This window comes from Neovison vison, chromosome 2 (assembly GCF_020171115.1).
Source record: "Neovison vison isolate M4711 chromosome 2, ASM_NN_V1, whole genome shotgun sequence".
Classification (NCBI taxonomy): domain Eukaryota; kingdom Metazoa; phylum Chordata; class Mammalia; order Carnivora; family Mustelidae; genus Neogale; species Neogale vison.
Genome location: NC_058092.1, coordinates 36,694,985 through 36,721,643, shown reverse-complemented (window position 1 = coordinate 36,721,643; position 26,659 = coordinate 36,694,985). Strand labels below are relative to the sequence as shown.

The following is a 26,659-nucleotide window of genomic DNA, read 5'->3' as shown; positions in this document are numbered from 1 at the left end:
GCGTGTTTCTTCAGACCTCTGCCTCTCCTTCCCCTCCCAGTTCCTATCTCTCCCTGTCTCTGCGGGTCTCTGGCCCTCGCCTTCTCCCAGTCTCTCTCCCCGTGGCTCTCTCCCTGCCGGTTTCTGGCTCCATCTCTCCCGTCTATCCCTCCCGAGGCCGGGCGGGGGAAATCGCTCCGTAAATAGGCGGATGGCCCCGGGCGCTCCGGGCGCAGACACTCGTTTTTAGAGCCGGTAATTGACTCCTTTCAGTTGATAATTCATGGCTTGCATATGCGCTTTAATGCGGGCGCCCGGGGAGGCGCGGCGGGCGGGGCGGCCCGAGCGCGGGGCCGGCGGCGAAGCGGCCGGGGAAAGAGCCGGACTCTGTTGGCCGGGGTACGCGAGAGGAGGGGGCACCTCTGCGGGGGTCTGTGCGCCCCGGCCACCCGACACAGCTCCGGGTGACGGAATTGGAGTGCGATGGGTTAGGTGGAGAGGCCAGTGGTCCCTGGGCCGGTGGGACGGCGCGAGACTGGCTGGCAGAGCCTTCCAAATGAAGAGGGGAGCGGGGAGACGCACGGATCTCCCCTTTCCCTGTGCAACCACTGGGGAAACTGGGGCCTGGAAAGAGGATAGCTCTTACCTGCATGCCACAGCACAGAAACAAGACCAGAACTCAAGGCACCCCCTTCCCCTTCCCAAAGGGTCCTAGCAGGGGGCTCAGGGCCAGCCTTTGTAGACACCCCCTCCTCTTTCCCAGCTAGATTCCTCCCCTGGAATGAACGCCACCCTACTGCTCTAAGGCTCCCCCAGGAGGAGCTGGCTTTTCCTGGTGAACTCTGGACATCCTGCGACTGACTCCTAGGCTGGGGAGGGGACCTTGAGTCCTCTCCCACCTGGCTGTCGCCGTCCGTAGATCGGTCTCATCCTGTGGCTGTGCCTGATGTAATCACTTCCATCTCACAGAAGAAGCAGGCTCAAAGTAGCTGGGAGACTTTCCCACCGCCCCAGAGGAGGCTGAGCCAGAAGCTGGACCCGGCACGTGCGCCTTCTACAGTGGAAGTAGCAGACGCGGGAAGGGGAGAAGGAGGCGAGGCCCTGACCCCAGACATCCCATCTGCACCCACTCACGGCCTCAGCCACTAAGATGAAGGGCGCCGAGGAAGCCAATGACCTGCCCACAGTCGCACAGACCAGGGGCTGATTTCAGCTGAAGATGGTGCTGGCAGGCTACAGGCCAGAACTGGAGCTGGAGCTGGGGAGGAAGGCAGTTGTTGACCCCAATTTCAGCTCAGGAGAAACAAGAGAAAGCCCAGCCTGGAGGGAAATCGGGCCTGAGGCTGGGCTTCCCATTAACTGGGCCTGCTTGGGCTGGTATCTGCCACTCTTTCCCTAGGCTCATTTCAGACAAGAATAGAAGTCTGCCCCCTATCTCTTATAATCTACTAATGTTTAAACGGCCAGCTTATTCCTATGCCCCCCAATCTCGGTCTCCCCGCCTCTAGTTTTCCCATCTGTGTTTAGACTGGGAAAGACCTGGAGACAGTGCATCTGAAAGCTGAAGGCAAGGTCCCTGCAGGGATGTGTAAAGCTCAATGCTGCCCCCTGGTGCCCAAACTGTTTGCAGCCTGTTGGAGTGAGGGAGGCTGCAGAACGCTCTTGAGGTAGAAAAATACCTCCACATCCTACACCCCTTCCCCCCTCCCCACCCCCAACCATTTTCTCCCAGCCTCTTAGACCTCCCTCTTATGGGGGAGAGAGGACAGAGCAGAAGCTCTGCTAGCCCTGTGTGAGGAGAAACCATGAAGCTCTTTCTCCAGCAAGGATCTCAGACTCAGTGGTAGAGCCTACAAGAGGCAGAGGCCCCAGTGAGGTCAGCAATGACCCTGTCTCATGTGCACCTGGACATCCCAGATGGTTCCTTCTGTGGTAGGTGGAGTCGGGGCTTCCCTCCTGGTGCAATTCCTTCTTAGCTAAACCTCTCTGGTCTTTTTCTGCTTGAAATTCCATCATTTGTGTTCAGAGGAGGTACTCAACAAATGTAGGATGGATGGCCATACAAATGGCTGGAAGGAAGGGTGACATCTATTCCTCTGCATTGAGGTTTTATTTCCAGAAAGTCTCTGCTATCGAGCACAGAGAGGAAGGAGTCCATTAGTTTGCCGAGCTGCCTGGAAATAGTACTGTAAAGAGGAGTGAGAGACAGAAAGGGTAAGTTTTAATGGGGAAGGACCTCGAGAGAGTTCCTGAAGGGAAAGTCATGGGAGAGTTGGAGGGATCAAAGAAGGCTTCCTGAAGGAAGTGGCATTTGATGCAGGGCCCCAAGGACGAAGAAGCAGTGAAGGCATTTGGGTGGAGGGAACAGTGTGGCAGAGGTATGGAGGCAGAAGTGCAAAGTGGGCTGGTGGTGGCAGCAAGGCTCCGGGTTGAGGGAACAGAGGGAGGTTACACTGTGGCGGAGCCCTGGCAGAGGAGGTCGGGGAGGACCTTGGGAGCTGCTGAGTGTCAAGCCAAGAAAGGCACTTTGCAGGCTAAGCACTGGATTATGAGCTTGGGTCTGCATCCCAACCCAGGATCTGTTCTCACTGGGTTTCACTCCCTTGGACTTGGTCTTTGGAATTTTCTTTAGGGGTCAGTGGGAGCCATGGCAAGTTCTTGATCAGGGAAGTGCTTAGAAGTCACAGGTCACAGAACAGTCCAGTTGACAGGTACCATGGACCTCATCTAATCTAACCCTTTCAATCTGTAGATGAGAAAGTCCAGAAAGGTGAAGTAACTTGCCCAGCGTCACACAGCAAGCCGGGGCAGAGCCAGGACTTGGACCCAGGTCACCAGCCTCTCTGTTTGGGGCTCTTTCCCCTCTGCTGCAATCTGGGATATCTTCTGGGGGGACTGAGCTGGAGGCAGAAGTCCACCAGGACTCTAGCCCCACCTAGAGCAGAGATCACAAAGCCGACCAGTCAGAAATATTTATTGAGCCCTTCACCCTGTGCCCCATCTTGGGCCAATCTGAGGAGTCCATGTATTGAATACCCACACAGAAGGACAACAAAGCAAAGAAATCTGGTGGGCTTCTGGGAGGAGGAAATACGCAGCAGATAGAGTATTCATGAGACGGGGCATGGAGAGCAGACTTGGATGAGGATGTAGGAAGGCCTCCGGGAGGAGTAGCCCATCACTCGGGTTCCCTGTGGTTCTTGGCCAAGGTCTCCACCTCCTTCATGAACCGGAGACACAGCTCCTCTTCCCATGGCAAAGCAACACACTGCACAGCCACAGGAAGTCCTATGGATCCTTGTACTGCCTGCCCAGAGAGAAGGTAGATGGACTTAAGAACCTGCTTTCCGGGCGCCTGGGTGGCTCAGTGGGTTAAAGCCTCTGCCTGCAGCTCAGGTCGTGATCTCAGGGTCCTGGGATCGAGTCCCGCATCGGGCTCTCTGCTCTGCAGAGCAGAAAGCCTGTTTCCTCCTCCCCTCTCTCTCTCTGCCTGCTTGTGATCTCTGTCTGTCAAATGGATAAATAAAATCTTAAAAAAAAAAAAAAAAAAGAACCTGCTTTCCACTCTCAGACCCCGTACCCCGCCTTCTTCACCACTCATAGGCATTATTAGTTCAAACATCTCATCCCCAATCTATATTAAGAGAGAGATGTCCTGGATCTCAGAGTCCCAGCCTTCCTCAGCTCTCAGTGAAACCTGAAAAAACTATTCTGACTTTGTCTATCTCTAATTCTCCAGGGTTAAGATGTAAAATTTGCTCCTTGTGCGGACAGCTGACTACAATTATGAAATAAAAAACCGAGTATCCACCCAATGTTCTCAGCAAAGGAATAAAGAATATGCAAATCCGGGACACCTGGGTGGCTCAGTTGGTTAAGCGGCTGCCTTTGGCTCGGGTCATGATCCCAGCGTCCTGGGATCGAGTCCCGCATCGGGCTCCTTGCTTGGCGGGGAGCCTGCTTCTCCCTCTGCCTCTGTCTGCCACTCTGTCTGCCTGTGCTTGCTCTCGCTTCTCTCTCTATGACAAATAAATAAATAAAATCTTTAAAAAAAAAAAAAAGAATATGCAAATCCCTGATCCCAAGCCTGGTCATACTTCTGCTGTGAGAGAGGTACCCTGACCCCAAACACAGACTCAGGAACATGGGGACTGAACCTGAGTCCCGGCTATGAAATCCAAACATACTTAGAGGCATTCAGGAACGTTTCCATTGTTTTATGATGATAAGATACAAGCCCTTATTGTCTTCGTCACTGGAGCCAAGTCAACCAGCTTGGAGTCCTGGCTCCCTCCATGTGACCTGCCTATGAGGCGTGGCAGCATGGTTGGTCAAGTCTCTTAACCTGTGTGCGCCTCCATTTCCAACTTCATAAAACCTCACAGGACAGTTATGGGATTTAATGATTTAATATATATACAGCACTTTTAAACAGCTCCTGGAACAGAGTAAGAGCTCAAGACACATTAAATAGTATCATTATTATTATTTTCTCAGAATTCAGGTCAGCAGTTCCACTGGGTGACTCTAGCACTAAAATCAATTTCCAAAAAAGTAAGTTACTTAATGTCTGACTCAGACACACACATACTTTTCAGAGTCAGTCTCTCTCTCTTTCTCCCCTTCTCCCTGTCACCCAGGACAAGGTTGTTATTTTAGATCATGCATTAAATATGCACATGAAAATATTTCCTTTTGTGAGCCGCTTCTGAATTAGTAATAAGAAGTATACACTTCCTATTTCCAAAGCCTTATACTGATTGCTTCACTGTTTTTCTTTTTTTTTCTTTTTCTTTTTTTTTTTTTTAAAGATTTTATTTATTTATTTGACAGAGAAAGATCACAAGTAGGCAGAGAGAGAGAGAGAGAGAAGCAGGCTCCCTGCCGAGGGGAGAGCCCGATGTGGGACTCTATCCCAGGACTCTGAGATCATGACCTGAGCCGAATACAGCAGCTTAACCCACTGAGCCACCCAGGTGCCCCTCTTTTTTTTTTTTTTTTTTAAGATTTTATTTATTTGTCTGAGAGAGAGAATGCACAGGAGCTGGTGTGTGGGCAGCAGGCAGAGAGAGAAGCAGCTCCCTGCCAAGCAAGGAGCCGATGTGGGACTCAATCCCAGGACTCAGATCATGACCTGAGCTGAAGGCAGCCGCTTAACCTAGACTGAGCCACCCAGGTGCCCCATGCTTCAGTTTTTCAGTTGAGCCTTTAGGACAACCCTGCGGGGTAGATATTTTAATTCCCATTTTCCTGGCAAAGAAGTTGACGCTCAGAGAGGAACAGGGCCCAGTCCAGTTCCCTAGTAAGCTCCTAACCAGGGGCACTGGCTCCACTCTTCCTGCCTCTGGGATCAACTTTCCCTAACGGAAGTGTCTAGAAGACCAGTGGTTTTGTATTCTCCCGAGGCAAGGACGGAGGCTGACTTGGAGCTCAGAGGGTGTGTCCTCAGAGATGGGGCGAAACCACGGTACAAGCAATAAAGGACAAACACTGGGAATGACTGACCCGACCCCACACCCACTCTCCCTGACCGGGATGGAGGCAAGACTCAATCCTGGCTTGCGCCCCTGGGGGAGAGACCTGGAGAGAGAAACCGACCTCCCGGAAACATTTGTCAGAAGTATCTTTGTAGTATCCCTTGTAGAAGGCCAGTTCCTCCTCATCCTGCAGCGTCACAGTGGTGACCGGCACCACGCCAGCGGGGAAGTTCAGGACGTTGTACGGGCTCGAGTAGGAGGAGACATCTGTAGGCAGAGCCAGGCAAGCACAGATCAGCGGACAAAAGACAGGTAGGGAAGAGAGTTGGGTGAGCGCCCCCTCTGAGGTCATTCTCGGAACTGCAGCCCTCTGGACTCGCAATAGCGCCGCGTTTGGGGCCGGGAATCCACCTGACGGCGGCGGCCTCCTGCTCTCCCCAGAGTGGAGGGAAAGAGAGAATGGTCGCTACTGAAGCCTTCCTCAGTGCCAGGCACTGTGTGGCCTCTCTCCACAGCGGATCCTTGAGTCCTCTCCAGCCCTGTGAGGCAGAATTGACTCTTCGTGTGAACAATAAGGAAACCGAGGTGGTGGACCGTTCACTGGTTTTTCACAGACTACACAGCTGATGACCACTGAAGTGTGCAGGGAGGGTGACCTTGAGTTAAAAGGCATCTCCTCTACAGCAGCCACCTGTTTGTAGGGAGTGAGTGATGGAGGGAATGAGAAGAAGGAGTGAGCCGGAGGGAGTGAGAATTTTGTAGGGAGTGAGAAGATGGTCGGTGATGTCAGCAGATGCCACAGGCGCAGGACCAGGTGTGGGATGTGCCTTTGGGCAGTCGCTGTGAGGAGACGCAGGGAAGCGGAGTCCAGGCTTGAGGCGGGTTTTCATTCTGCCTTGATAACACCTCTGAGAACTGCACCTGCGCTGGGCAAGGGCGTCATCTCAGGGGGCCTAGGCCAAAGCCACCTTGTGAAGGAGGGCAGCAGGAAGCCAGTTAAGAGTGACTGTGTATGCCAAGTGAAAGAAGCCAGACACAAAAGCCTCCTTCCTTCTGATTCCATTTGTATGAAATCCTAGAAAAGGCAAGACTATAGTGACAGAAAGAAGATCAGCGGTTTCAGTTTGCAAGGGTGGTGTGAACTGCAAAGGGCCATCAGGGAAATTTGCCGTATGATTAAAAATAGTCTGTATTTTTACTACGGTGGTAGTTACACAGCCGGATGCATTTGTTAAAATTTATCAAATTACACTCTGAAAATTGGTGGGTTTCATTGCATGTGAATTATATTTCAGTAGAGTTCATTTTTTTCTTTCTTTTTTTTTCCCCCTTTTTTCAGTAAGCTCTGTACCCAACATGGGGTTTGAACTCATGACCCTGAGATCCAGAGGCACATGCTCTATTGACTGAGCCAGTCAGGGGACCCTTAGTAAAATTCATTTAAAAAGTGAATGGAAATTGTGAGTGTCTGCTAATAGGTACAGGGCTTCTCTTCTATAAAATGGAAATGTTCTGGAATTAGATAATGGTAGTGGTTTCATGGCATTCTAAATATACTCCAAACCACTGAATTGGACACCTTAAAATTGTGAAATTATGTTATCTGAATTTTACCTCAATTTAAGAAATTTTTTATTTATTTCATTTTTCAAAAGATTTTATATATTTATTTAACAGAGAGAGCGCGCAAGCAGGAGGGGAAGCAGGCAGAGGGAGAGGGAGAAGCAGATGCCCCAATGAGCAGGGAGCCCCATGTGGGGCCCAAACCCAGGCCCCTGGGATCATAAGCTGAGCAAAAGGCAGATGCTTAATGACTGAGCCACACAGGCACCCCAAGAAAATTTTTTTAAGTAGTGAATGGTGACAGAGTCCAAGGCCACAGAAGCTGTGGCAGGACTCTGGAGTCCTGGACTCCGGGTCTCAACCCCACCAGGACCCAGGTTCCTCTCACCTAATGTCATGTTAGAATAGCCTGTAAAGAAGGCAGGGGCCAGAACTGGCGTCAGCAGTACATCTAGATCCAGGGACCTCCACTTGGCTATGAACTCTTGCTTATATTCCTGCAGGAACAGTGGTGGAGGGACGGGTAAGACCAGCAGAGGTCACTGTTTGCAGAACAAGGTCAAGCACTACCAGGCCAGTGGCATTAAACCTCAGAAAGAATTCCCAGGCTGTGAGATGCAGATTGAGACACCTGGAGGGAGAGGTGGGGGGGAAGGGTCAGGGCCTTCCCAGGGGCTGAGGTGAAGGGATGGGAAGGGGAGTCTTAGGCTGCAATTATCTGGGAACAATGTATCATCCTAGCCCCAAAGAGATGGACTAAATTAACCTCCAGGTCACCAAGCCTCCCCAGCCAGGTATAGCTGGGCCTCCCCTGCAGGCCAGGCCAGAGCTCTGCCCCCACCCCCATCCCCCAGTCTGGCCACTCCTGTCACCACCCAGGTCTCTGCTGCCCCTGTTCCAGCGGTCCCTTGAGGTCGCTTCAGGCACATATCACCTCCACAGCTGTGTGATGCTCCCACAGTTTCTTGGGAGTCCTGGGGGAATAAATAAGAGAAGTCCAAAGATCAGAATGGGAGGACCCCCTTTTATACAAACAGGGACATTACCATGGAGAGCTAGAGCCTAACCTCCATGCGGGCTGCAAATCAGCTGATGGGCCAGGAATGCCCCTGTATCTTGTTCACTGCCCAGAACACCTTGTCTGCCCAGTGCTCCCAAGAGTCCACACCCTCTGGTCAATGCCCCACCAGCACCACCACCAGCCACAGGGACTCACAGGCTCCCCGCAAAGCCACAGTTTCTTCCCCTAAACTGTGAGATCCCCACTCAGCCCTCAGGCCACTCCAGCCCCAATTCCAACCCTAATCCCAACCCAAACCCAAACCCAATCTCAGCTCAGGCCCAGACTTTACCCCAGCCTAAACTAATTCGAGCCTGAACTCAGAGATTAACTCCAAATCAAACCCAGTCCCCAAATAGCCCCAATCTCAACCCCACTCAAAAGCCTAAATTTAACCAGTGTCAGACATGACCCTAAAAACCTAATTAGATTCCAAAGCCTAAATAGCCCCTGCCCCCAGTGGATGCCAACTCTAGCCACATGGCCTTTGCTTAATTCCCCCCACCCCATGGAAGATGCTTGTGAACGTCCCCTGAGGACACTAGCACTCACCCCACACCATGAAACTCTTTAATCTTCTGGCTAGCTCGGGGCTCCTAGAGAGGCGGGGAAGAGAGACCCATTCAGAAACCACAGGGCAACACCTGCCTGCCCAGAATCGGGGTCCGGGAAAAGCAACTCTATTCAGCACACTGACATGGAAGCTTCTACTCCTTTCCAGCCTTTAGCGCCCCCACCCTCTCTCTAAAACCCCTTCTTTTTTCTGAGATGCACCCCTCTCTCTCTGAAAGCACCCCTCTCCTTTGGACCCCATCAGCCCTTTCAGTTCTTCTTCTCTGAGCCCCCACCACTCGCTGGGCCCCATTCTGAGTCCTTCTTCTCTCTGGGCTTCTCCCCTCCTGAATGCCTCCCCCACCTCAGGTCCACACTCACTATGTACTTCAGGATACGGGCCAAGAAACCTTTGAGTGGGCCTGGCAGACGGAGTAGGTTGACAGTTGTCTTTACACAAGGGTCCACAATGTCCCCCTCACTGAGGAACCATAGACACGTATCTAGTCAGTTACAGTCTTTCAGCCATCGACCGGCCCTCCTACCTACCCAGCTCCCACTCCAGAGGGAAGCCATGGAAGGAGGTGAGACCAAAGAAATGCATCTGTTCCCACCAGCACCACCCCTGGAACATGTGCATCCTGGAGATGGAGCCCAGGTTGCTGACTTGTTGTTTAAGGTCACACAATTAACCAGAGGCATCCCACCAGTGCAGGCCCACGTAGCCCCTTCCTAGGCTCAGGGCACCACCATCCCCGTCCCCAGCCCCACGTCTGACGTCTGAGTCCCGACAAACATACAGCTTCTCCAGAAGGGTGGCCCCTCCATCGCCAAACAGACCTCCCATGAACAGGTGTTGGACAGCATACTCTATACGGGGGATGGAGAAGGGGATGATCTGGGGAGACAGAGGCTGAGTCAGGGCCTGGAGTGCTACTCACCCCACCAGGGATTCTCAGCATCCCTCAGGACTTTCTAAAAAATTATTTATTTATTTATTTATTTATTTATGTGACAGAGAGAGAGAGAGAGAGAGAGATCACAAGTAGGCATAGCGGCAGGCAGAGGGAGAGGGAGAAACAGGCTCCACGAAGGGAGCCTGATGTGGGGCTTGATCCCAGGACCTTGGGATCATGACCTGAGCCGAAGGCAGACACTCAACTGACTGACCCAGCCAGGTGCCCCTACATCCTTCAGGATTTAAAGAGAGGACACGATATCACCTCTCCTCTCCACCCTTCTGAGCCCCTCTGCTGCCATGCCACTCCTTCACCCCCTACGGAGAGACCATGGCATTCAAGAGGCCCTCCTTTCCTGCCTGCTTCACTGCGATCCTGTCTCAGACCACATGCTTCACTGAATCTTCACAGCCACCTCATGTGGTAGAAAACTGAGGCTCAGGGGGGGTTAAGAGATTGGCCCAAGATTGCATAGATCCATGTGTCGTCAACCAGCAATTTTCAAAAGGGAGGCATGACCAGGACAAGCCACTGGTTGTGAGAGGCAGGGGCTGGGGTGGGGTGGGGGGTGCGGAAGGTGATTTTTGAGGACTGAGATCCCCTCACAGCCATCTGTTGGAGGCAACAGAAACCCAAGCTATAGGAATTATAGGAATGAGTCCCTGCATCCCCACCCCTGAAGAGGGAAGCTGCAAAATCTTGATGCCTTCCTCACATTGGGGGAGAGGGCCCACTCTGCTCCCACTGCAGCCCATCAGCTTTCCCCAGGAAGCATAGACGAAAAACGGTGATGTTAGCAGCTCAGACTCAGATATAACTTCCTTTCTCTCCAAGAATGGCCCAGCCCAGCATGCTCACCAGTCTGGCTGCCTACCTGATGTCCTGCATCCTGGAGCAGCCTGGAGGTGAGCCTCATGGCCCTGGCCATGCTAGGAGTTGGCTGAGTGAAGCCATCGGATTCACAGTAACCAATTCGAAGGAGCTGGTTACTGGAGTACACCTGTGGGCAAGAGGTGCTGGGTGGGGCTCTCAGAGGAGAGTGGGTCTCTTCAAGAGTCAGACCGGGACCTTGGGCCACAGCTGTGGCCTACACCTTGGGCCCGGGGGAATCTACAGAAACTCCCCAAGACCCCCTTGGAGCCTCTCTATATACTTTCCATGCTCTAGGTCCTCTGGAGAAACCCCTGGAAGGACTAATGGATAGGCAAATGATTGGGTAGATGACATGGATAGGTAGATAGATAATAGATTCATGAATGAGTAGGTGACCATATGTATGACATGATGAATGGGTGGGTGGGCAGAGGGTTGAATGGATAGATGGGTGGAAGAATGGATGGTTGGAATTGAGTTGGGGTGGGGGAGACAGGTAAGGAAGTAAGTAGATGAATAGACACAAAGACCTTTAAGCTAAAAAACAGCCAGGAGAGGATGGAGATGGAGAAATTAGTAGAGGCAAATAATGGATGACAGAAAATGATCACGGGTTGATTGTATTCGGACATGTGTAGAGGATCAGATGAGTAGACATCAACTGAATGGTAGACAGAGACTTTCCCTATGGAGAGGGTTCTAGAGCAGATAGGGCTGGATTCAAAGCCCAACTCTGCCAGTTATCAGCTCTGTGATCATAAGCAAGTCACTTCATTTCCCCTCAGTTTCCTTCCTTGTAAATAAGAAGCACAATGCTCATTCTATAGAGCGAGTATTAGGATGAACTACAAAGAGCCTGAACATAGTAGATTCCAATAATTGTCATTGAATAAATTAATGCATAAATGAAGCCTGCCAAAGCTGGCAGGGCCTGGAGCAATCTTCCGGTCCAACCTCTTTACCACACCATTGGGGAGCCTGGGGCCTAGGAAGAGATGGGACTTGGCCAAGGTTACCTAGAGGACCGGAAGCCCAGCTTAACCAGATACCAGACATGCTGAGTGTCATGTCTGTGTCATGTCTGGAGCCCCTCTCTGGGGGGCAGTGTTAGCTACAGTGCCAAGCAGCTGAGAGGCCAAAGCAGCTGGTATCCAGCAGGGATGGGAGGTGAATATGACTGATCATGTGGGCTTCTTGGTCACTGTACCTTAGGCTGGGGGAGGTGGTCTTCACAGAAGATAGTCAGATGGTAGGTCAATGAGGAAGGAAAGGAGGGGAGAGGTGGGAGCCCTCCAGACCCAGCTCACCTCCTCCCTGAAGGGCATAAAAGGCACGGTGGGGTCCAGCCGGTGCATGTCTTCACTTAGCAGTGCTCGCAAACACAGCGCCAGGCTCTCCACATCCCGGGCCATGGGTCCAGCCACTGTAGTCACTGAACAGAAACGAGGCAGATTTCTCTCATCCTTTCTGCTCCCGGGGATCCCCACTGCCTGGCCTCAGAGGGTGGGGCCCGGGGCCATGATCAGGTCACAGGGTTCTGGGGCCGGGGACAGGGAGAGTCAGCACACTGTGAAAGCAGCTCAGGTGCCTGACAGGAGAATCTCAGCTGGGGCAGAGCATCAAAAGACAAGTAGGAGAGATTAAAGCTGGGTTGTAAGCACTTCTCACGGGAGGGGGTCGGAGGGGTGGGGGGGTGGCGGTTGGGAAACATGCTGTTCCTTCAGATTGCTTTGTCACCAATGGGGCAAGTCTGTGTGAGATAGGGCTGAGTGAAATGTCCTTGGGAGAGAGGAGGCTTACGGGGTTGTCTCTGGTTGGGTGTGGCCACAGGCACAGCGGGTTGCTTACCAGATTTCTCGCCCTTGATAGCACTGGCAACTCCGGAGTAGCTGCAAAACCCCACCCCCACCCAGAGCCCAGCTCAGCGCTTGAAGGAACGGGCCAGCCAAGCACTCCCCCAGGCCCCAGCACCAGCAAGAGGAGTTGCTTCAACCTTGCTGTGACCCCTAGTACCCACAGCATCAAGTCTAGCCTCTATGATGGCCTTCAAGGCTCTGCAGTATCAACTCCTTCCACAGTGTCCCCTTCTAGCCCTTCCACACACACATATTGCTCCGGGCAAAGAACGCTGCTCGCGGGTTACAGCCTTCTAGACTCTACACCATCTCTGCAAACCCATCCTTCAAAGCCACCTTCAGATTCTGCCTCTTCCAGGAAGCCTTCCCTTCCCTTGCCCTGCCCCTGAAAAGTCTAGGCTTTTAAGAAATCTCTGTTGAAGAAAAGGTCAGCTTCATCCTGTGAATTTCCACAAGCTTTGACCCTCTCCTAGAGCCCCATCACTTTCTGACTCAGCCATTTGCATGTCTAATAGCACAACAGGGGCAGGGACCGGGTCTGAGACTGTTCTGTGTCCCCAGCACACGGGCTACCACAGTGCAGGTATTTGGGGAGGGGGACCTGAAAGATGGGTGGATGAAGGATCAGAGGCGGATACGGATGGACAGATAGATGGCTAGATGAACAGATGGATGGGGAGATAAATGGATGAGTGAATGAACTAACGAACGGAAGGAGGAATGTATATGAATTTGCCAAGGGTTGGGATGTTTGTCCTTTTTTTAATCGCTATATCCCCAGTTCCTAGTACGGTACTAGTCACAGAATAAACAATAAATATCTGTTAGATAAATTAAATGGTAGATAAATAGTGAAATTAACTGATGGCTAGAGACTAGGATGATGAGTGCATAAGTGGATGAATGGACAAAGGATGGATAGATGGAAAAATGGATAGACCAATGAGCGACTAAGGGAACAGGTAAGTCGATGGATAGATGTAAAGATGAATGAATTCATGAACAAATAAATTAATGAGCATGTGGAAGGCCTTTTCTCCTGCCACCTATACCAGACATGGTGTGCTGATCTGGGACTGAAGCAGGAGCTATTTGAAGCCCACCTACATTTAGCCGCTTCCCCGAGTACTGAGGTGAGTGGATAAGAGTTGATGTACCAGGCAGGCCCCTCTACTCCCCCAGGCCTCTGTTCCCCTAGGCTGGGCTGAGTCTCCCCCTCCCCCTGCACCAGCACCAAGTACCTGAGGCGGTATCCCGTGGTCCTCAAGCCACAGACACCACAAAAGCTGGCTGGTACGCGGATGCTGCCCGCACTGTCGGTCCCCATGCCCAGGATGGAACCCCGTTGTGCCAGCATGACTCCCTCACCCCCTGAGGAGCCCCCAGGTGTCTTCTTCAAGTTCAGAGGGTGCAGGGTCTGTCCGTAGATGGGGTTGCTGCAATAAAAGCTGACGGAAGCAGAAGAAAAGGAGCTGGGAGGTGAAAGTCTCCCTGAAGAGACTGACCCCCTCAGGAGTCAACCCCAGGCCCACTTTGGATCCCCAGCTCCTCCCCAGGGCTGAGCCCTCCCAGTCTCCCTTACAGCTGAGGTGAGGGCCCACTGCTGCAGGGAAGACCAAGAGGGGACACCAACCACAGCTCCTAACTTAAGGACAGGAGCCCCCAGCCCTGCTGTCAGAATTGGCAACAGGTTCCTCACAAAAGTAGGTACACTAAATGCCAAGGGAGAGGAGAGAAAAGCTGGGATAAACACAGAGATGAAACTCTTCAGAACCTCAGAGCCTGAGGGCCTGTAGAGACTATGAAGTCCACCCACACATTACAAGATGAGGAGGCCAAGGCTCAGAGGGCAGAAAAGACATGCCCAAGAACCTCGATCCTCACAGCATGCGTGACTGGTCCACACATCACCCCTCCACCCTGAGCCAGGACTTTAAGTCACTGTCAGTCCTGGGCCCGCCCCAAACCCAGCCCCGCCTACCCACTTCAGAGACCTGAACAGCGTCTGTGGGATGTTGGTCTTAACAAAGGGAATAGCTCCCTGAGCCTTGAGCACTTCCACAATGACCCCATCCTTGGCTGCTGGCTTCTCCAGGAACTGGGCCAGGCCGCACGTAGAGTCATGGCCCTACAAGGAAGTGACATTAAGGCCAGGCCCTAGGGATCAGAGTGCAACTTCCCAGGGAACAGGTTCTCCTCACTCTGCTCCCATTCCATGCATCGTCATGGCCTCTGAGATGTGTGGACACTGCGCCCTTAGGAGGATTCATGAGCAGTGGGAGAACGTGGTGGGCCAGAGCCAGATGCCTGGGTTCAGATCCCAGCTGGCCACTTTCTAATTGTGGACCTTCGATTACGGAACTCGCCCAATGTACCACACTCAGATGCTCATGGGCTTAGTGACGTAGGGTCACACGCACATACATGGACACGTGTGAACATACGCCTCACAGCCCACCTTGCAGTCATAGGTGTCCTTCAGGCTGATGGGGACCCCATAGAGGAGGCCCCTCTCAGTCTTCTGGAGCTTCTTCAATGCCTGCAGTTGCTCCTCACACTCGCCCAGGAAATCCGTGAGGCAGTTTACCTCCTTATGTACCTTCAGTGCCTGAGTGACATTGAGGGAGACCAGACATGGGGCACTCAGTCACCCACCATCCTGACCCAGAGCAGAATAGAAATGGCGGGTGACTGTGGCATGCGCTCCCTCCCACGTCAGCCATAGTGCCACAATGTTATACCCGTCCCCCACCTCCTGTGAGGAGGACAACGGGTGAGAACCCCCACCCCCCCCTCCGGAGCCAACCGCCACCTCCTCTAAGTAGCTACAGAGGACGCTCTCCAGACTGAGCTCGTCATTCTGCAGCTTCTGGGCCAGCCTCTCCAGGGGCAGCTCCAGGATGGCTTTGGGGTCCAGGGAGGGCTCCTGTGGAGAGGAAGGGCAGAGGTCAATGACTGATTCACTCCAGTCCACTCGCACATGCTCAACATCACATCCCCACACAGTTGCTCACCCATCCATGTGCCCAGCCCGTGCCCTGGTCTCGCCCTTAGCATGAAGAACATTTCCTGAGCAGGCTCCAGATTGGCATGAGAGTCCCACGGGGCAGATGTTCCCTCTGTGTCTGCCTCCCCTGTGCCCAGCCCGAGGCCTGGCACAGAGGAAGGCCTGCTCCCTCGTGTTGCTACCCAGAAGGGGTACAACGGCAGTGGGAGTGACTCTAGCTGCACGTTTTGGGACCCAAGGGTTTTGGAAGTGGGCTTCATCTCTGTATGGTTTGCCTTCGGGGGGGGCACCCTGACATCCCACCTTTCCTTCCTATCCAGCCTTCTCACTCCTGGTGATCTGACCTGGGGAAGGGATGATCCAGCCTGAGGGGCAGGAGAGCCGGGCCCCAGCTTTGACCACACCCTCTGCTGGTCAGCAGGTTCCCTTCCCTCCCGTGGCCAGCGTCCCTCCAAAGAACAAAGGACTAGAAGCCAATCAGGAGTTACCCAGCTGCTCTGAGCCCACTTGTTCAGGGTATGAGGCGAGGCCTGACACCAGCCCCTCAGGACTCTTGTCAGAGGCAAGCGGTGGCATGACAAGGGCCTAGCACACAGCAAGCACTCAGGAAGGTGAAGTTGTCTTCCTTTGTCCTGCCGCGCCCCAGCTGAGACTCTGATGCCTGTAAGCCGGAGTGGGGGGCTGGGTGGGAAGACAGCATGATGGTCCTTCCTTGGTCTGGAGGGTGAGGTGCCAGACAAGGTGAAATTTCCCTGGGAGGTTTGGGACTCCCAGTCTTCTTGGTTGTTAAATCTCCTGGACTCTTCTTAAATCCCCATCTTGCAGTCCTCGGTAGCATCTGACTCTCAGACACTTTCCTGCTGGAAACTCTCTATGTCCTCAACTCTCCTGGCTTCCTTCTCTCCCGGGCGGCTCCTTCTCAACCTCTCCTCTCTTTCGTTCTAGAAATAAATGTTGCTGCTCCTCAGAACTTGGACTCCTCTCTGCCTACTGCCCGCACTCCCTGGGTGACCTCAGCCACCAGACGTGTCCCAAGGATACCCAGATTTCCCTGTGTCTACAGCCCAGGCCTATTTCCTGCCATGCCTCAGACCCATTTACTGACCCACATATCCACAGATACCCCAGGACTGACTGTTTGTCAAACCTGTTCTTCTTCATGAAATTCCCAATCGAGGATACTCACATCACCACAGCAATAATCCTCAGAATCATCCTGGATTACTTCCTCACATCTGAGCTCCAAAGTCATGATAGCTTATCTCAATCATATAGAACATGTGTTCTAACCCTTACTGAGTTGCAGGCTATATTCCAAGCATTTTACGTATATGAGCTCATGTCACTCCTTACAACAACCTGAGGAGGTAGGGCGTATTCCTTTCTCTTTTTTTACGGTAGGAAAAGACACTGTGGCCCAGAAAGCTCTTTGCCCAAAGACACTTGGCTCATTAAGTGGCAGAGCCTGGATCTACATGAGGTAGTCTGGCCCCAGTGACCATTCTCTTACCCACATGTGTCACTGTTAGGTGGTTCTGCCTCCTTCATATCTCCCATCTCTGACTCTCCAGACTCCTTCTTGCCTAGAACCTTCTCTTGTCTTTCAGTGTTCTCAGCAGCCTCCACACTGGCCTCCCTGCCTCTGGTATCTACCGCTCCAGCCCAACCTCTTCACTACAGCCTAGGTGATCCTATTCAGATAAAACCCATAGGTCCCAAGTGCCCTCAGAATAAAGTTGCAAAACCATTGTCCTCAGAGTAGTTTTCAGGGCTTTCGACGTAATCATGTAAAGTGCATTTGCATAGAGATACACCAAGATGCACGTTTACTAAGTACTTCCTGTGGGGCCGGGAGCTTTGTTAAGCAATCTGCCTGCACATTAAATCCTCATTGAAAACCTTTGGATAGGAGCTTTTATTATCATTTTCTCCACTTCACCAATAAGGGCAACTGGGACGCAGAGAGGCTAACTCTCTAGCCCAAAGTCATAAAAATGGAGAGACTTAAACCTAAGTTGTCTCTCCCCTCACCACTACCCTCAAATGGCTCTTGGGGAGGGAGGCCTTTTCCGATGAAGCACTTCCTGGGTGCCCAGCACTGCTCTAGGCCCTTTCCCTGCTGGGTGCTGGGAGGCCCATTTCACCAGCCTTCTCTCTCTCTGCCCCATTCCCATATTCTGCTGTTCTAGCCATACTGCCCAGTCCCTTGACCTGCTGTGCCATTTTGCCACCTTAGTGCCCAAGCAAGGAACTCCCCTCCTGTACGCCACAAGGACTTTCAGAAGGGCCCAGACATGGATCCTTCTAGAATATGGTTGGCATTTGGCTAGAAGGCACCACAATGGTTGTGTTGTGGCTAAAATGAAATCCTTCTGAGTCACTTACCAAAAAGCCACTCCCACAAGCGCCCCACCACCCCCAGCGGCCCTAGCCCCTGCCATGGGACTCTGCCCTCTCTTCACAGTCCAGCAGGTAAAAGATTAATGCTCTGCCCAGCAGGGACACTCTAGGCATAACCCCTGATTCGCTCAAGGACTGTGAAGAGCCATTCTGTGCTCATCCCTCACCCTGCTCACCCCAGCCCTAAGGAGCCCCACCAGGGACCATCCCAGCACATGCTGACCCACAGGTGCCCACCAAGCCTGCATGTCAGTCCCTGATTCCTACATGTCTACCTGGAGACATGTGCCTACCCTGTAGGCAAGTGCCCACTGTTCAGCTGGACCCCTGAGGCTACCACTCCGCTGCAGTTGTCTTCACATGGCTGCTTATTAAAATGGAAGCCTCTCAGGGAGCTGGGGAGTGCTGGGGAGAACGGGCAGAGGGAGCTACTGGGGGCCACTGGAGGTGGCTGCTGGGACCACTCCTCTGCCAACACGGCCGGCACTCCAGGGACTTGGCGGGATAGATGGGGCTTCCGAGGGCCTGCCAATACATTCACCCACCCAGCTGAGTGTCCCTTGCACCTAATAGAACAAATTCATCGAAACTCACTAAACAGCTGCTCAGCAAGAACAACATTCGTTCTGTTATTACTGAAGTCAGACCTCTGGCATAGATAGTACTTGCTGTGTACACCACCGTAAACATTAGGAACTCACGTGAGTACTATAGTTCTAATCATCACACCCCATTGTAGAGATAAGGACGTTAAGGCATGGAGGAGTTTGTTGTTTTTTTTTTAAGTAGAGGAGTCAGGGGTCCCTGAGTGGCACAGTCGGTTGGACGACTGACCTTGGTTTCGGCTCATGCGGTGATCTCAAGGTCATGAGATCCAGTGTCAGGCTCTGTGCTCAGCACGGAGTCTCCTTGTGACCCTCTCTCCCTCTTCCCTCTCCCTCTGCCTCTTGCCCCCTGTGTGCACTCTCTCTCTCTTTCTCTCAAATAAATAAATCCTTAAAATAAGTAAAATAGTATGTACAGATCGGAGTCAGGATTCAAACACAGTCCCGCCTTCTCTCAACTACCACACTCCTATTTGTCCTGTTACACAACTTCTCAGGAGGCTCGTAAGACTGAGAGAGCTGTAATTTTTTTAAAAAAAGATTTATTCATTTATGGGGCGCCTGAGTGGCTCAGATGTTAAACGTCTGCCTTCCGCTCAGGTCATGATCCCAGGGTCCTGGAATGGAGTTCCACATCAGGCTCCCTGCTCGGCAGGAGGTCTGTTTCTCCCTCTCCCACTCACCCCTGCTTGTGTTCCCTCTCTCACTGTGTCTCTCTCTGTCAAATAAATAAATAAAATCTTTAAAAATATATTTATTTATTTGAGACAGAGAGAGAGCAAGGGGAAGGGGCAGAGGGAGAAACCTTCTCGGGCAGACTCTGGGTTGAGCGCAGAGCCTGACACGGGGCTCAATCTCACAAACCCTGAGGTTTCATGACCTGAACCAAAACCAAGAGTTGGAGACTTAATCAACCGAGTCACCCAGATGCCCCGAGATTGCTGTAATTTATTTTGACATTCTAAAGATTTTATTTATTGGACAGAGATAGAGAGAGAGCAAGGGCGGCGGCAGACAGAGGCAGAGGGAGAAACAGAGAAGAGGCAGACTCCCCCTGGAGCAGGGAGCCCGATGATGTGGGACTCAATCCCATGATCCCTGAGATCATGACCTGAGCTGAAGGCTCAACCGACTGAGCCACCCAGGCTCCCCTTATGACGACATTCTAAAAACAATGTTTATGACTTAGTTGACAATAGAGATGTTTGATTATATAGAATCTTGGCGTTAGAATGGCTGGAGGACTGTGAGTACAATTGCTACATGTTTGGCAGAAGTCAAGAAAGGACTCAATTCCAAGAAGTGCCCTCCCCCTCTTGCTATGTCCCACAGCTCTATGGCCCCATCTGGCCTTTTCCACACTCACGGGTGCTGCCTCCTATGATGGTTTAAAAGTCAAAGAAAATATATCTTAGAGTTTTAGTTAATTGATGTATTACCAGTATTTCCAAAGCAATTGTGAAATATGTTTAATATTGTCGAAACTTCCAACGGTCGGGAGGCTAATGTCCCCCTGAGGTGACCAGAGCTTCCTAGTCAGCAGCCTGCTGCCATGAGTGGCTTGTCCATTTACCCCAGTGGACTATGTGTATTATTTTCTACATGCTCTACAGAAACACTGCCTTATCTCAGGCTTTTCTCTCTACGGTATTGCCTTTCCTCTTCCTTCCTCCTTTTGGAAAACTCCTGCACATCCTGTAAGGCTCAGCTCCACCACCACCTCTCCGTGAAGACTTCCCCACCCCACCCTCTGCAGATGGCCCAAAGCCCTTCCTCCTGGGTCCCGTAGCTCCACAAGCATTTGGCCCTCACCACACTCAGCTGAGCTGCCTCCCGTTGCAGTTTGCATAGCTCTGTTCCCACCACGATACGATACACTCAGACTAGAAGCATCTTTAAGGCAGGTCAAAGTCAGGTGTCAGATTCATTTTGATTATGAATCTGTCCCCAGGGTCCAGCAAAAGGCAAGACTCAGAGGAAACCTCCGTCAGATTTTGCTAAGCTGAACTGAACTGGATTTGTTTGAATCCTGCCAGGGTTTGGCCTATGTCTCAGCCTCCTACCTCCCTGGGAGGTAAAGCCGGACACCTGAGGCCTTGAGGGTATCCTTGGCAGCGGGAAGGTGCCCATGAGGACCTGTGTAGCTTTGTTGGGGAAAGAGTAAGGTACTGAAAGCCAAGAGGTCTGTAGCCTTGGGGGGGAAGCTGGAGACACCAGGGGTGACCTCCCCCCAAAACCCTTCCACTCCTCCAGCCAACCAGACCCACACACCCCCACCAGGTACTCAGCCCAAGAGCTGTACATACTAGACGCCCACACATACACTAAGCACGCCCAGACCAACACAGAAGCAGATGTCCTCACACATCAGACACCCGACCACACAGGTACGTGCTCAACCAAACATTCAGATGTACATATTCCCATCAGTAACACAATACATACATACCCACCCAGGCACATGTACCACAAGCCTATAACCAAACACAGGCAGCACGCACCCAGGCACACCACTCAACCAGCACACCATCAAAGCCAGCAGGAGACACTCACAAGCAGGTTCTAGTGTGTGCGGCAAGGGAACCCAAATCCGCCACAGTGCACGCACACGTACATGCATGTTCACATGCACACGTGCATATGAACACACACACACACGGGAATCTTCTCCACCACACTGATTCACCACAGCAACCCCATTAGCCCCGATTTCTTGCTCACCAACCAGGGAGGGGCAGCTGCTCTCGTGGGGCAGATTGATTTATCCAACTAATTAGCCCCAATTAATATTAATACACATTCTCAGGAACTGCAGCAGCTCGGGTAGAGAAGCTGCCCCTTGGGGCCATCAATCACCATCCAGGGGACGGCAGAGGACACTCAGGAACTCCAGAGCATGGGGATAGCTCCTCAGGCACTGTCCCCAACCCCCACACCCAGGGCTCCCAGGGAGTCCACCACCATCAGCCACAGTTGGGGACCCTAAGATGCCATGAGCTCACCCCTCATAGGGTAGTTGGGGAGCCCAGGAAGGGGCTGTCACGTCTTCCAGACCTCACAGCAGACCCCAAGCACAAGGAAAGGTGGGCTGCCTTTCCTTCCCACCTTGCTCTCTGCTACTCTAAACAGGTTCTGCGGCGACACCCACGGGCTCAGTCCCTCCAGTCCCAGCCCAGCCACCGTGATTGTTCCAGTGCCTTGAAATATCCCTACCTAAGCTGTCAAAAGTCCCTTTTAAGACACAGAGCTTCCTGGAAGGACCGTATCTCCAGTGACCGCCCTGTGCTTTGCATCTATGAGCTGTTCTCCAACATTTGCAGAACCCGGGGACAGGGGGATGGGACGGAGAATGTGTAGCCCAGGGTTCCTGTGTCAGTGGGGTGTGGAGGTACTCAGGGGCTGGAAAGAGACCTGAAGGAAAACCATCTGCCTCCAACTGCTTCCATCAGTTTATCTTATTTCAACAAAAAGCTCACCCACTACATTACTGACTCACGTACGGGTGCTGGGAGGACAAAGAAAACGCACGGCCCCCAAACCCAATGGGTTCCAAGTACACGGTTGGAGGAAGAACTGACAGCACCAAAAAGAGCCAGCATGGGGAGAGCTAGGGGTGGGGGACTGCCCCCCTCCTGCCCCAGGCTCCTTGTCTTCTTTTTTTTTTTTTTTTTAAAGATTTTATTTATTTATTTGACAGAGAGAGATCACAAGTAGGCAAAGAGGCAGGCAGAGAGAGAGAGGAGGAAGCAGGCTCCCTGCTGAGCAGAGAGCCCGATGTGGGACTCGATCCCAGGCCCCTGAGATCATGACCTGAGCCGAAGGCAGCGGCTTAACCCACTGAGCCACCCAGGCGCCCCGGCTCCTTGTCTTCTGAAGGGGACGGGACAATAGTCCTGAGGTGGGATCCTCCCCAGCCCTCCTCTTGAGATGAAGGCTGGGGAGCCTCCGGGATAGGTGTCCACTCACTTGCTGCCGGAGACGCTGGGCCAGAGCCTCCATCTGCTGCAGGGCCACTTCCCTACGCTTCTGCGCCCTGGAGATCTTGTTCCGTGCGGAAGCACGCAGCCAGCAGAGCCGGGCGGCCCCCAGCAGGGCCAATAGGAGGAGCACCATCAGCCAAGCTATGCCAGGCATTATGGAACCTGTGCGGGTAGAGCCCCCTGCTTCCTTGAGAGCCCTGCTGGCTCATCCACCGGCAGCTATATGCTCCAGCACCCTCCCACTGTGGGCCCATCAAGGGGCAAAAGCCACACATGACCCTGCACGCAGCAGAATCCAAGCTCCTCCCACCTAGTGCTTAGCCCTAGGTGGACTTCCTGGAGCCAAAAGCCATTGGACCTCAGGCCACACAGAGGAAGAAGCTCAGGCAGAGACAAGCCTGGAGAGGAGCCCAAGCTTGCAGCTGGGGAGGTGACCAGGCTCTGATCAGACCTCCCCACACCCTTCTCCCTGATCCCGCCCTCAAACACCCCACTAGCACCCCTGATCTGACCCACAGCAGTTCTTAATGGAGCTGTCCCTGGGGTTTCCCGTTCCTTCCAGAGTAATTGCCTACCCCCTGAACACAGTTCACAGGCTGTATTGAGGTGGACTGAATAGGTTCCACTCTGGAGGGCATCTGGTGTCAAGGCAGAGAAGCAAGCAGAGACCCCTGGGAGGCTCTGAAGGCATCAGCCTCTGGGGAGATGATGCCAGGAAGTGAGAATCGAGGTGGGCAGGCAGAGTCCTAACCCCGGCCTCTGTTACCCTCGCTAGGCTCTCATTCCTGACTGTAACACAAGGCCACATCCATGATCCTGGGAGTCCAGACTCCCCAGTCGACTGGTTCTCCCTTCCAGACTCATTTCCCATCGTCTCCTTGTTCCAGGAGCTCCTGGTAGGTGGGGGGTTGTGGGGGGAGCAGTGGAGAGAAATATAGGGCTGTGGAGGTAAGGAGGCACCAGTGGTTTCCCAGAGGAGGAGCAGAAATAATGGGAAGTTATGGGGCTGCAGAGCAGAAGGGACTCGTTTGGGAACCCTCTGGTTCTTGCTGGATCTTCTGGCCCAGCCAGGAGGGGAGAGAGGAGTGTGGCTGCTCGGGCGAGTGATGGCCCCACCCTTAAGACTGTGAAGTTAGAAGCAGAATTGGTGGGAAGGAGGTGTTTGTGGTTGGTAATATGGAGTCCGAGCTCTGGAGGGTTGCCCAGGGCCAGCTGGCATTTGGCCTATTAGTCACGACCTAACCCCAGGTGATGAACAGGTCTCAGGGACTAGCCCCTGACATTGGCAAACTCCCCAGGTCCTTCTTCCTCCTTTCCGACTATTTCCCTCCCCCGTACCAAGGCCTCCCTCGCTGAACCCTGGCTCTGCCTGATGGCTCAGCTCTCCTAGGCCATCCGGCACCCACACCCTTGACAGCACCTTAATCGTGATCCCTCCTCAAGTTGCACCCCTCCATTAGCACATCACCCCATTTTATTTATTCATCGCACTTATTAGCTGAAATCACCTTTTTTACTTATTCCTTACCTCCCTCTCTAGAAATTAAGTTCGATAAGCAAGGACCTTGTCAGCCCTTTTCAAAAATGCCTGGCACAGAGCAGGTGCTTGGTAGTACTCCTTAAATGGAGGAACGATGGTCAGGCTGAGTTCTTCATTCCTACCTTTTCTTCTGTGTGTTTCTGCTGCCTCCTTCCTAACATGCTTAAGTCTCTCTCATTTAAAAAAAAAAAAAAAAAAGAGGGAACACCTGGGCAGCTCAATTAGTTAAGTATCCAAGGCTTGATTTCAGCTCAGCTCATGATCTCAGGGTGGTGATCTCAGGATTGTGAGATTAAATCCCATGTCTGGCTCTGCACTGGGCCTGGAGTCAGACTGGGATTCTCTCTCTCCCTCTGCTCCCCCAATTCCCCCACTCAATCTCTCAAAAAAATAAAAACAAAACCACAAACCTCCACTAGGTACCTACTGAGTACCAGGCATTGTGGTGGGTGATGGACACACAAGAGCAAACCACACACATCCCGACCCCAAATGGCCTCCACTGCCGAAGGCACCCAGGGTTAGCACTCCCAAACCAGGGGGTGGGAAACTTGGGGAGGCAGCAGCCCAGGCAGGCTGGCAGGCTCAGGACGTGGTATTGCGAGAGTCTGTTAGAGGTGTGGCAGGTCAGATTGCTCCAGTGGGTGGCCTGGAATGACACACCTCAGGGTCTTTCCTTGGCCCTGATCCTATCAATACATTTATTGGTGAGTTAGATGAAGTTAAAGGGGTCTAGTGCCCAGACTTGTGGATGCACGAGCTGAGAGGCAGAGCAGAAGGAGTGGCCCACAGAGCCAGGATCCCAAAGGTTCTCAATAGGCTGAAGCCCTGGGATGATCCCAGAAGATGTGACTCAACAGGGACAAAGAGAAGCTATTTTCACAGTGTCCTCAATTCCAATGATCAAAACCACAAGGAGAGGAAGGGAGGGTAGACAGGGACATTACAGAACCTCCTAGAGATACACACTAGCAGAGGAGCACCATGAATGGAACTTGCTTCTGTGAAATGGAACAGTGTTTGTGGTCCCGAGCCCAGAACCTGGTTAACCTGGGATGTCGAGGGTGTGTTCTTGGGATGTGCAAAAAAGGACAGCAGATACTAAGTGTGGCTTCATGGCTTCAAATCTCTGTGCAAGTCTTTGGCCTCGAACAAATTAGCAACTGTTTCTGAACTTGTTTCCCCACCTATAAAATGGAAGTAATAAGGCCCATTTTTTTCCCCATGGGATAATGGGCTAGCAACTCCAGAGGCTAACAGATGTTGGACTTTATTATGAAGACATGGCCCCAGGTCTGGAGTATGGACAGAAACACAAAGAAGCCCTTTTCACACAGCCTGCCAGAGGGCAGACTACCTTCTCCTTGGATAAGTGGGAGGTCTGTAGGTGCAGATGTGAGGAAGAGCAAGTACAGTGAGCAAAAGCAAACTGTGTGGGGGTGGGAGCTGTGCACACTGTCCCAAGCACCCCCCAAGGGCCACACTGGGATGTGGGCACTCGGGAAGTGGCGGAGACCAGAGTGCTCATCCGCCTGGTTGGGAAAGGCATGGCCTCGGGGTCAGAACTAGGAGTCTGACAGAACACAAATGATGCTAAAAGTTTCAGGCATGATCAGAATGGCTTTTAGAAAGGTCACCCAACTCCGATCGAAAGGACAGTTGGAGAAGAGCGGTCTGGAGTGGAGTGTTCCAAGTAGTGGGGCACCAGTGTGACACAAAGTCTCTGTAGCAGGGACCACCAGCTGGAGAAGATCCAGAAACAGAAAGGTGCTCATGTGGCTGGAGTACAAGGAATGAGAGGAAGAGACACGCTAGAGGAGGCAGGTTCTCCTCATGGCAAGGGCCATGACCCACAGAGCCTTGCAAGATACAGGAGGAGACTGGACTTTATTCTGGGTGGCATGGGACCATTAGGTCTTGAGACAAGTGACTCTATCTGATTTACACTTTCAAAGCATCCCTCTGGCAACTGCACAGGAAATGGGCTAGGGAACAGGTGTGGAGGGAGGCAGGGAAGCCCAGTTAGGTTACTGTGTTGTCCAGGGGACAGTCACGTGGCGTGGACTAGAATGCTAGCATAGCAATGGAAATAGGACGCAGCGGCTGCTTCTGGCCACAGCGACCACCTCCCCCACCCCTTGGCAGCCTTTGTCCCTTTGTATAACCTTTCCCCAAGCCCTGATCTCCCAGGGAGCAGATGCCTTGTGTTAATGGCTAACCATCCCCATAAGTCCCCGAGCCTCTCAAGGTTGGGAGTCAGTCTTGGTAGAGCTCCAGCACCCACTGAGCCCAGGGTTGGGTGAGGCTACACTGGGGCTCAAAGGGTGAAGCAGTGAAGCAGTGAAGGGAAGAGCACAGGAACCTTCCCAACTCCGATCGAAAGTTGGGAGCCTTGTGTCTAAGAGCACAAGGATACTGGAGCACCTGGGTGGTTCAGTCAGTTAAGCGGCTGACCCTTGATTTCAGCTCAGGTCATGATATCAAGGTCTTGAGATCCAGCCCTCTGCACCACCCTCCACCCCGCCCCTGCCGTTGTGCTCCCTGCCTGGTGGGGAGCCTGCCTGAGGATTCTCTCTCTCTCCCTCTGCCCAACACCCCCCCCCACTCATGCATGTGTACTCTCTACAATAAGTAATCTTTTTAAGATTTTATTTTTTATGGGGTGGGAGGAAGCATGAGTGGGAGGGAAGGGACAGAGGGAGAGGGAGAAGCAGACTCCTTGCTGAGCAAGGAGCCAGACTCTGGGATCATGACCTGAGCCAAAGGCAGATGTTTAACTGACTGAGCCACCCAGCTGCTCCCATCACC

At 52.6% G+C, this 26,659-nt stretch overlaps 1 protein-coding gene across 1 annotated transcript; it reads right to left on the bottom strand.

Moving 5' to 3' along the window:
• Window positions 1-2,937: 2,937 nt before the first annotated feature.
• Window positions 2,938-22,574, bottom strand: LOC122899927 (vitamin D3 hydroxylase-associated protein-like). Its single transcript, XM_044238146.1, has 15 exons — window positions 22,298-22,574; window positions 15,132-15,245; window positions 14,778-14,927; window positions 14,314-14,447; window positions 13,561-13,767; window positions 12,312-12,352; window positions 11,771-11,895; window positions 10,465-10,590; window positions 9,432-9,529; window positions 9,013-9,112; window positions 8,632-8,675; window positions 7,954-7,993; window positions 7,408-7,516; window positions 5,578-5,723; window positions 2,938-3,286 (listed from the first exon to the last, which is right to left on the bottom strand). Exons 1-15 carry the CDS (start codon window positions 22,463-22,465, stop codon window positions 3,158-3,160), a joined length of 1,731 nt encoding a protein of 576 aa, XP_044094081.1. The 5' UTR covers window positions 22,466-22,574; the 3' UTR covers window positions 2,938-3,157.
• Window positions 22,575-26,659: the final 4,085 nt, after the last annotated feature.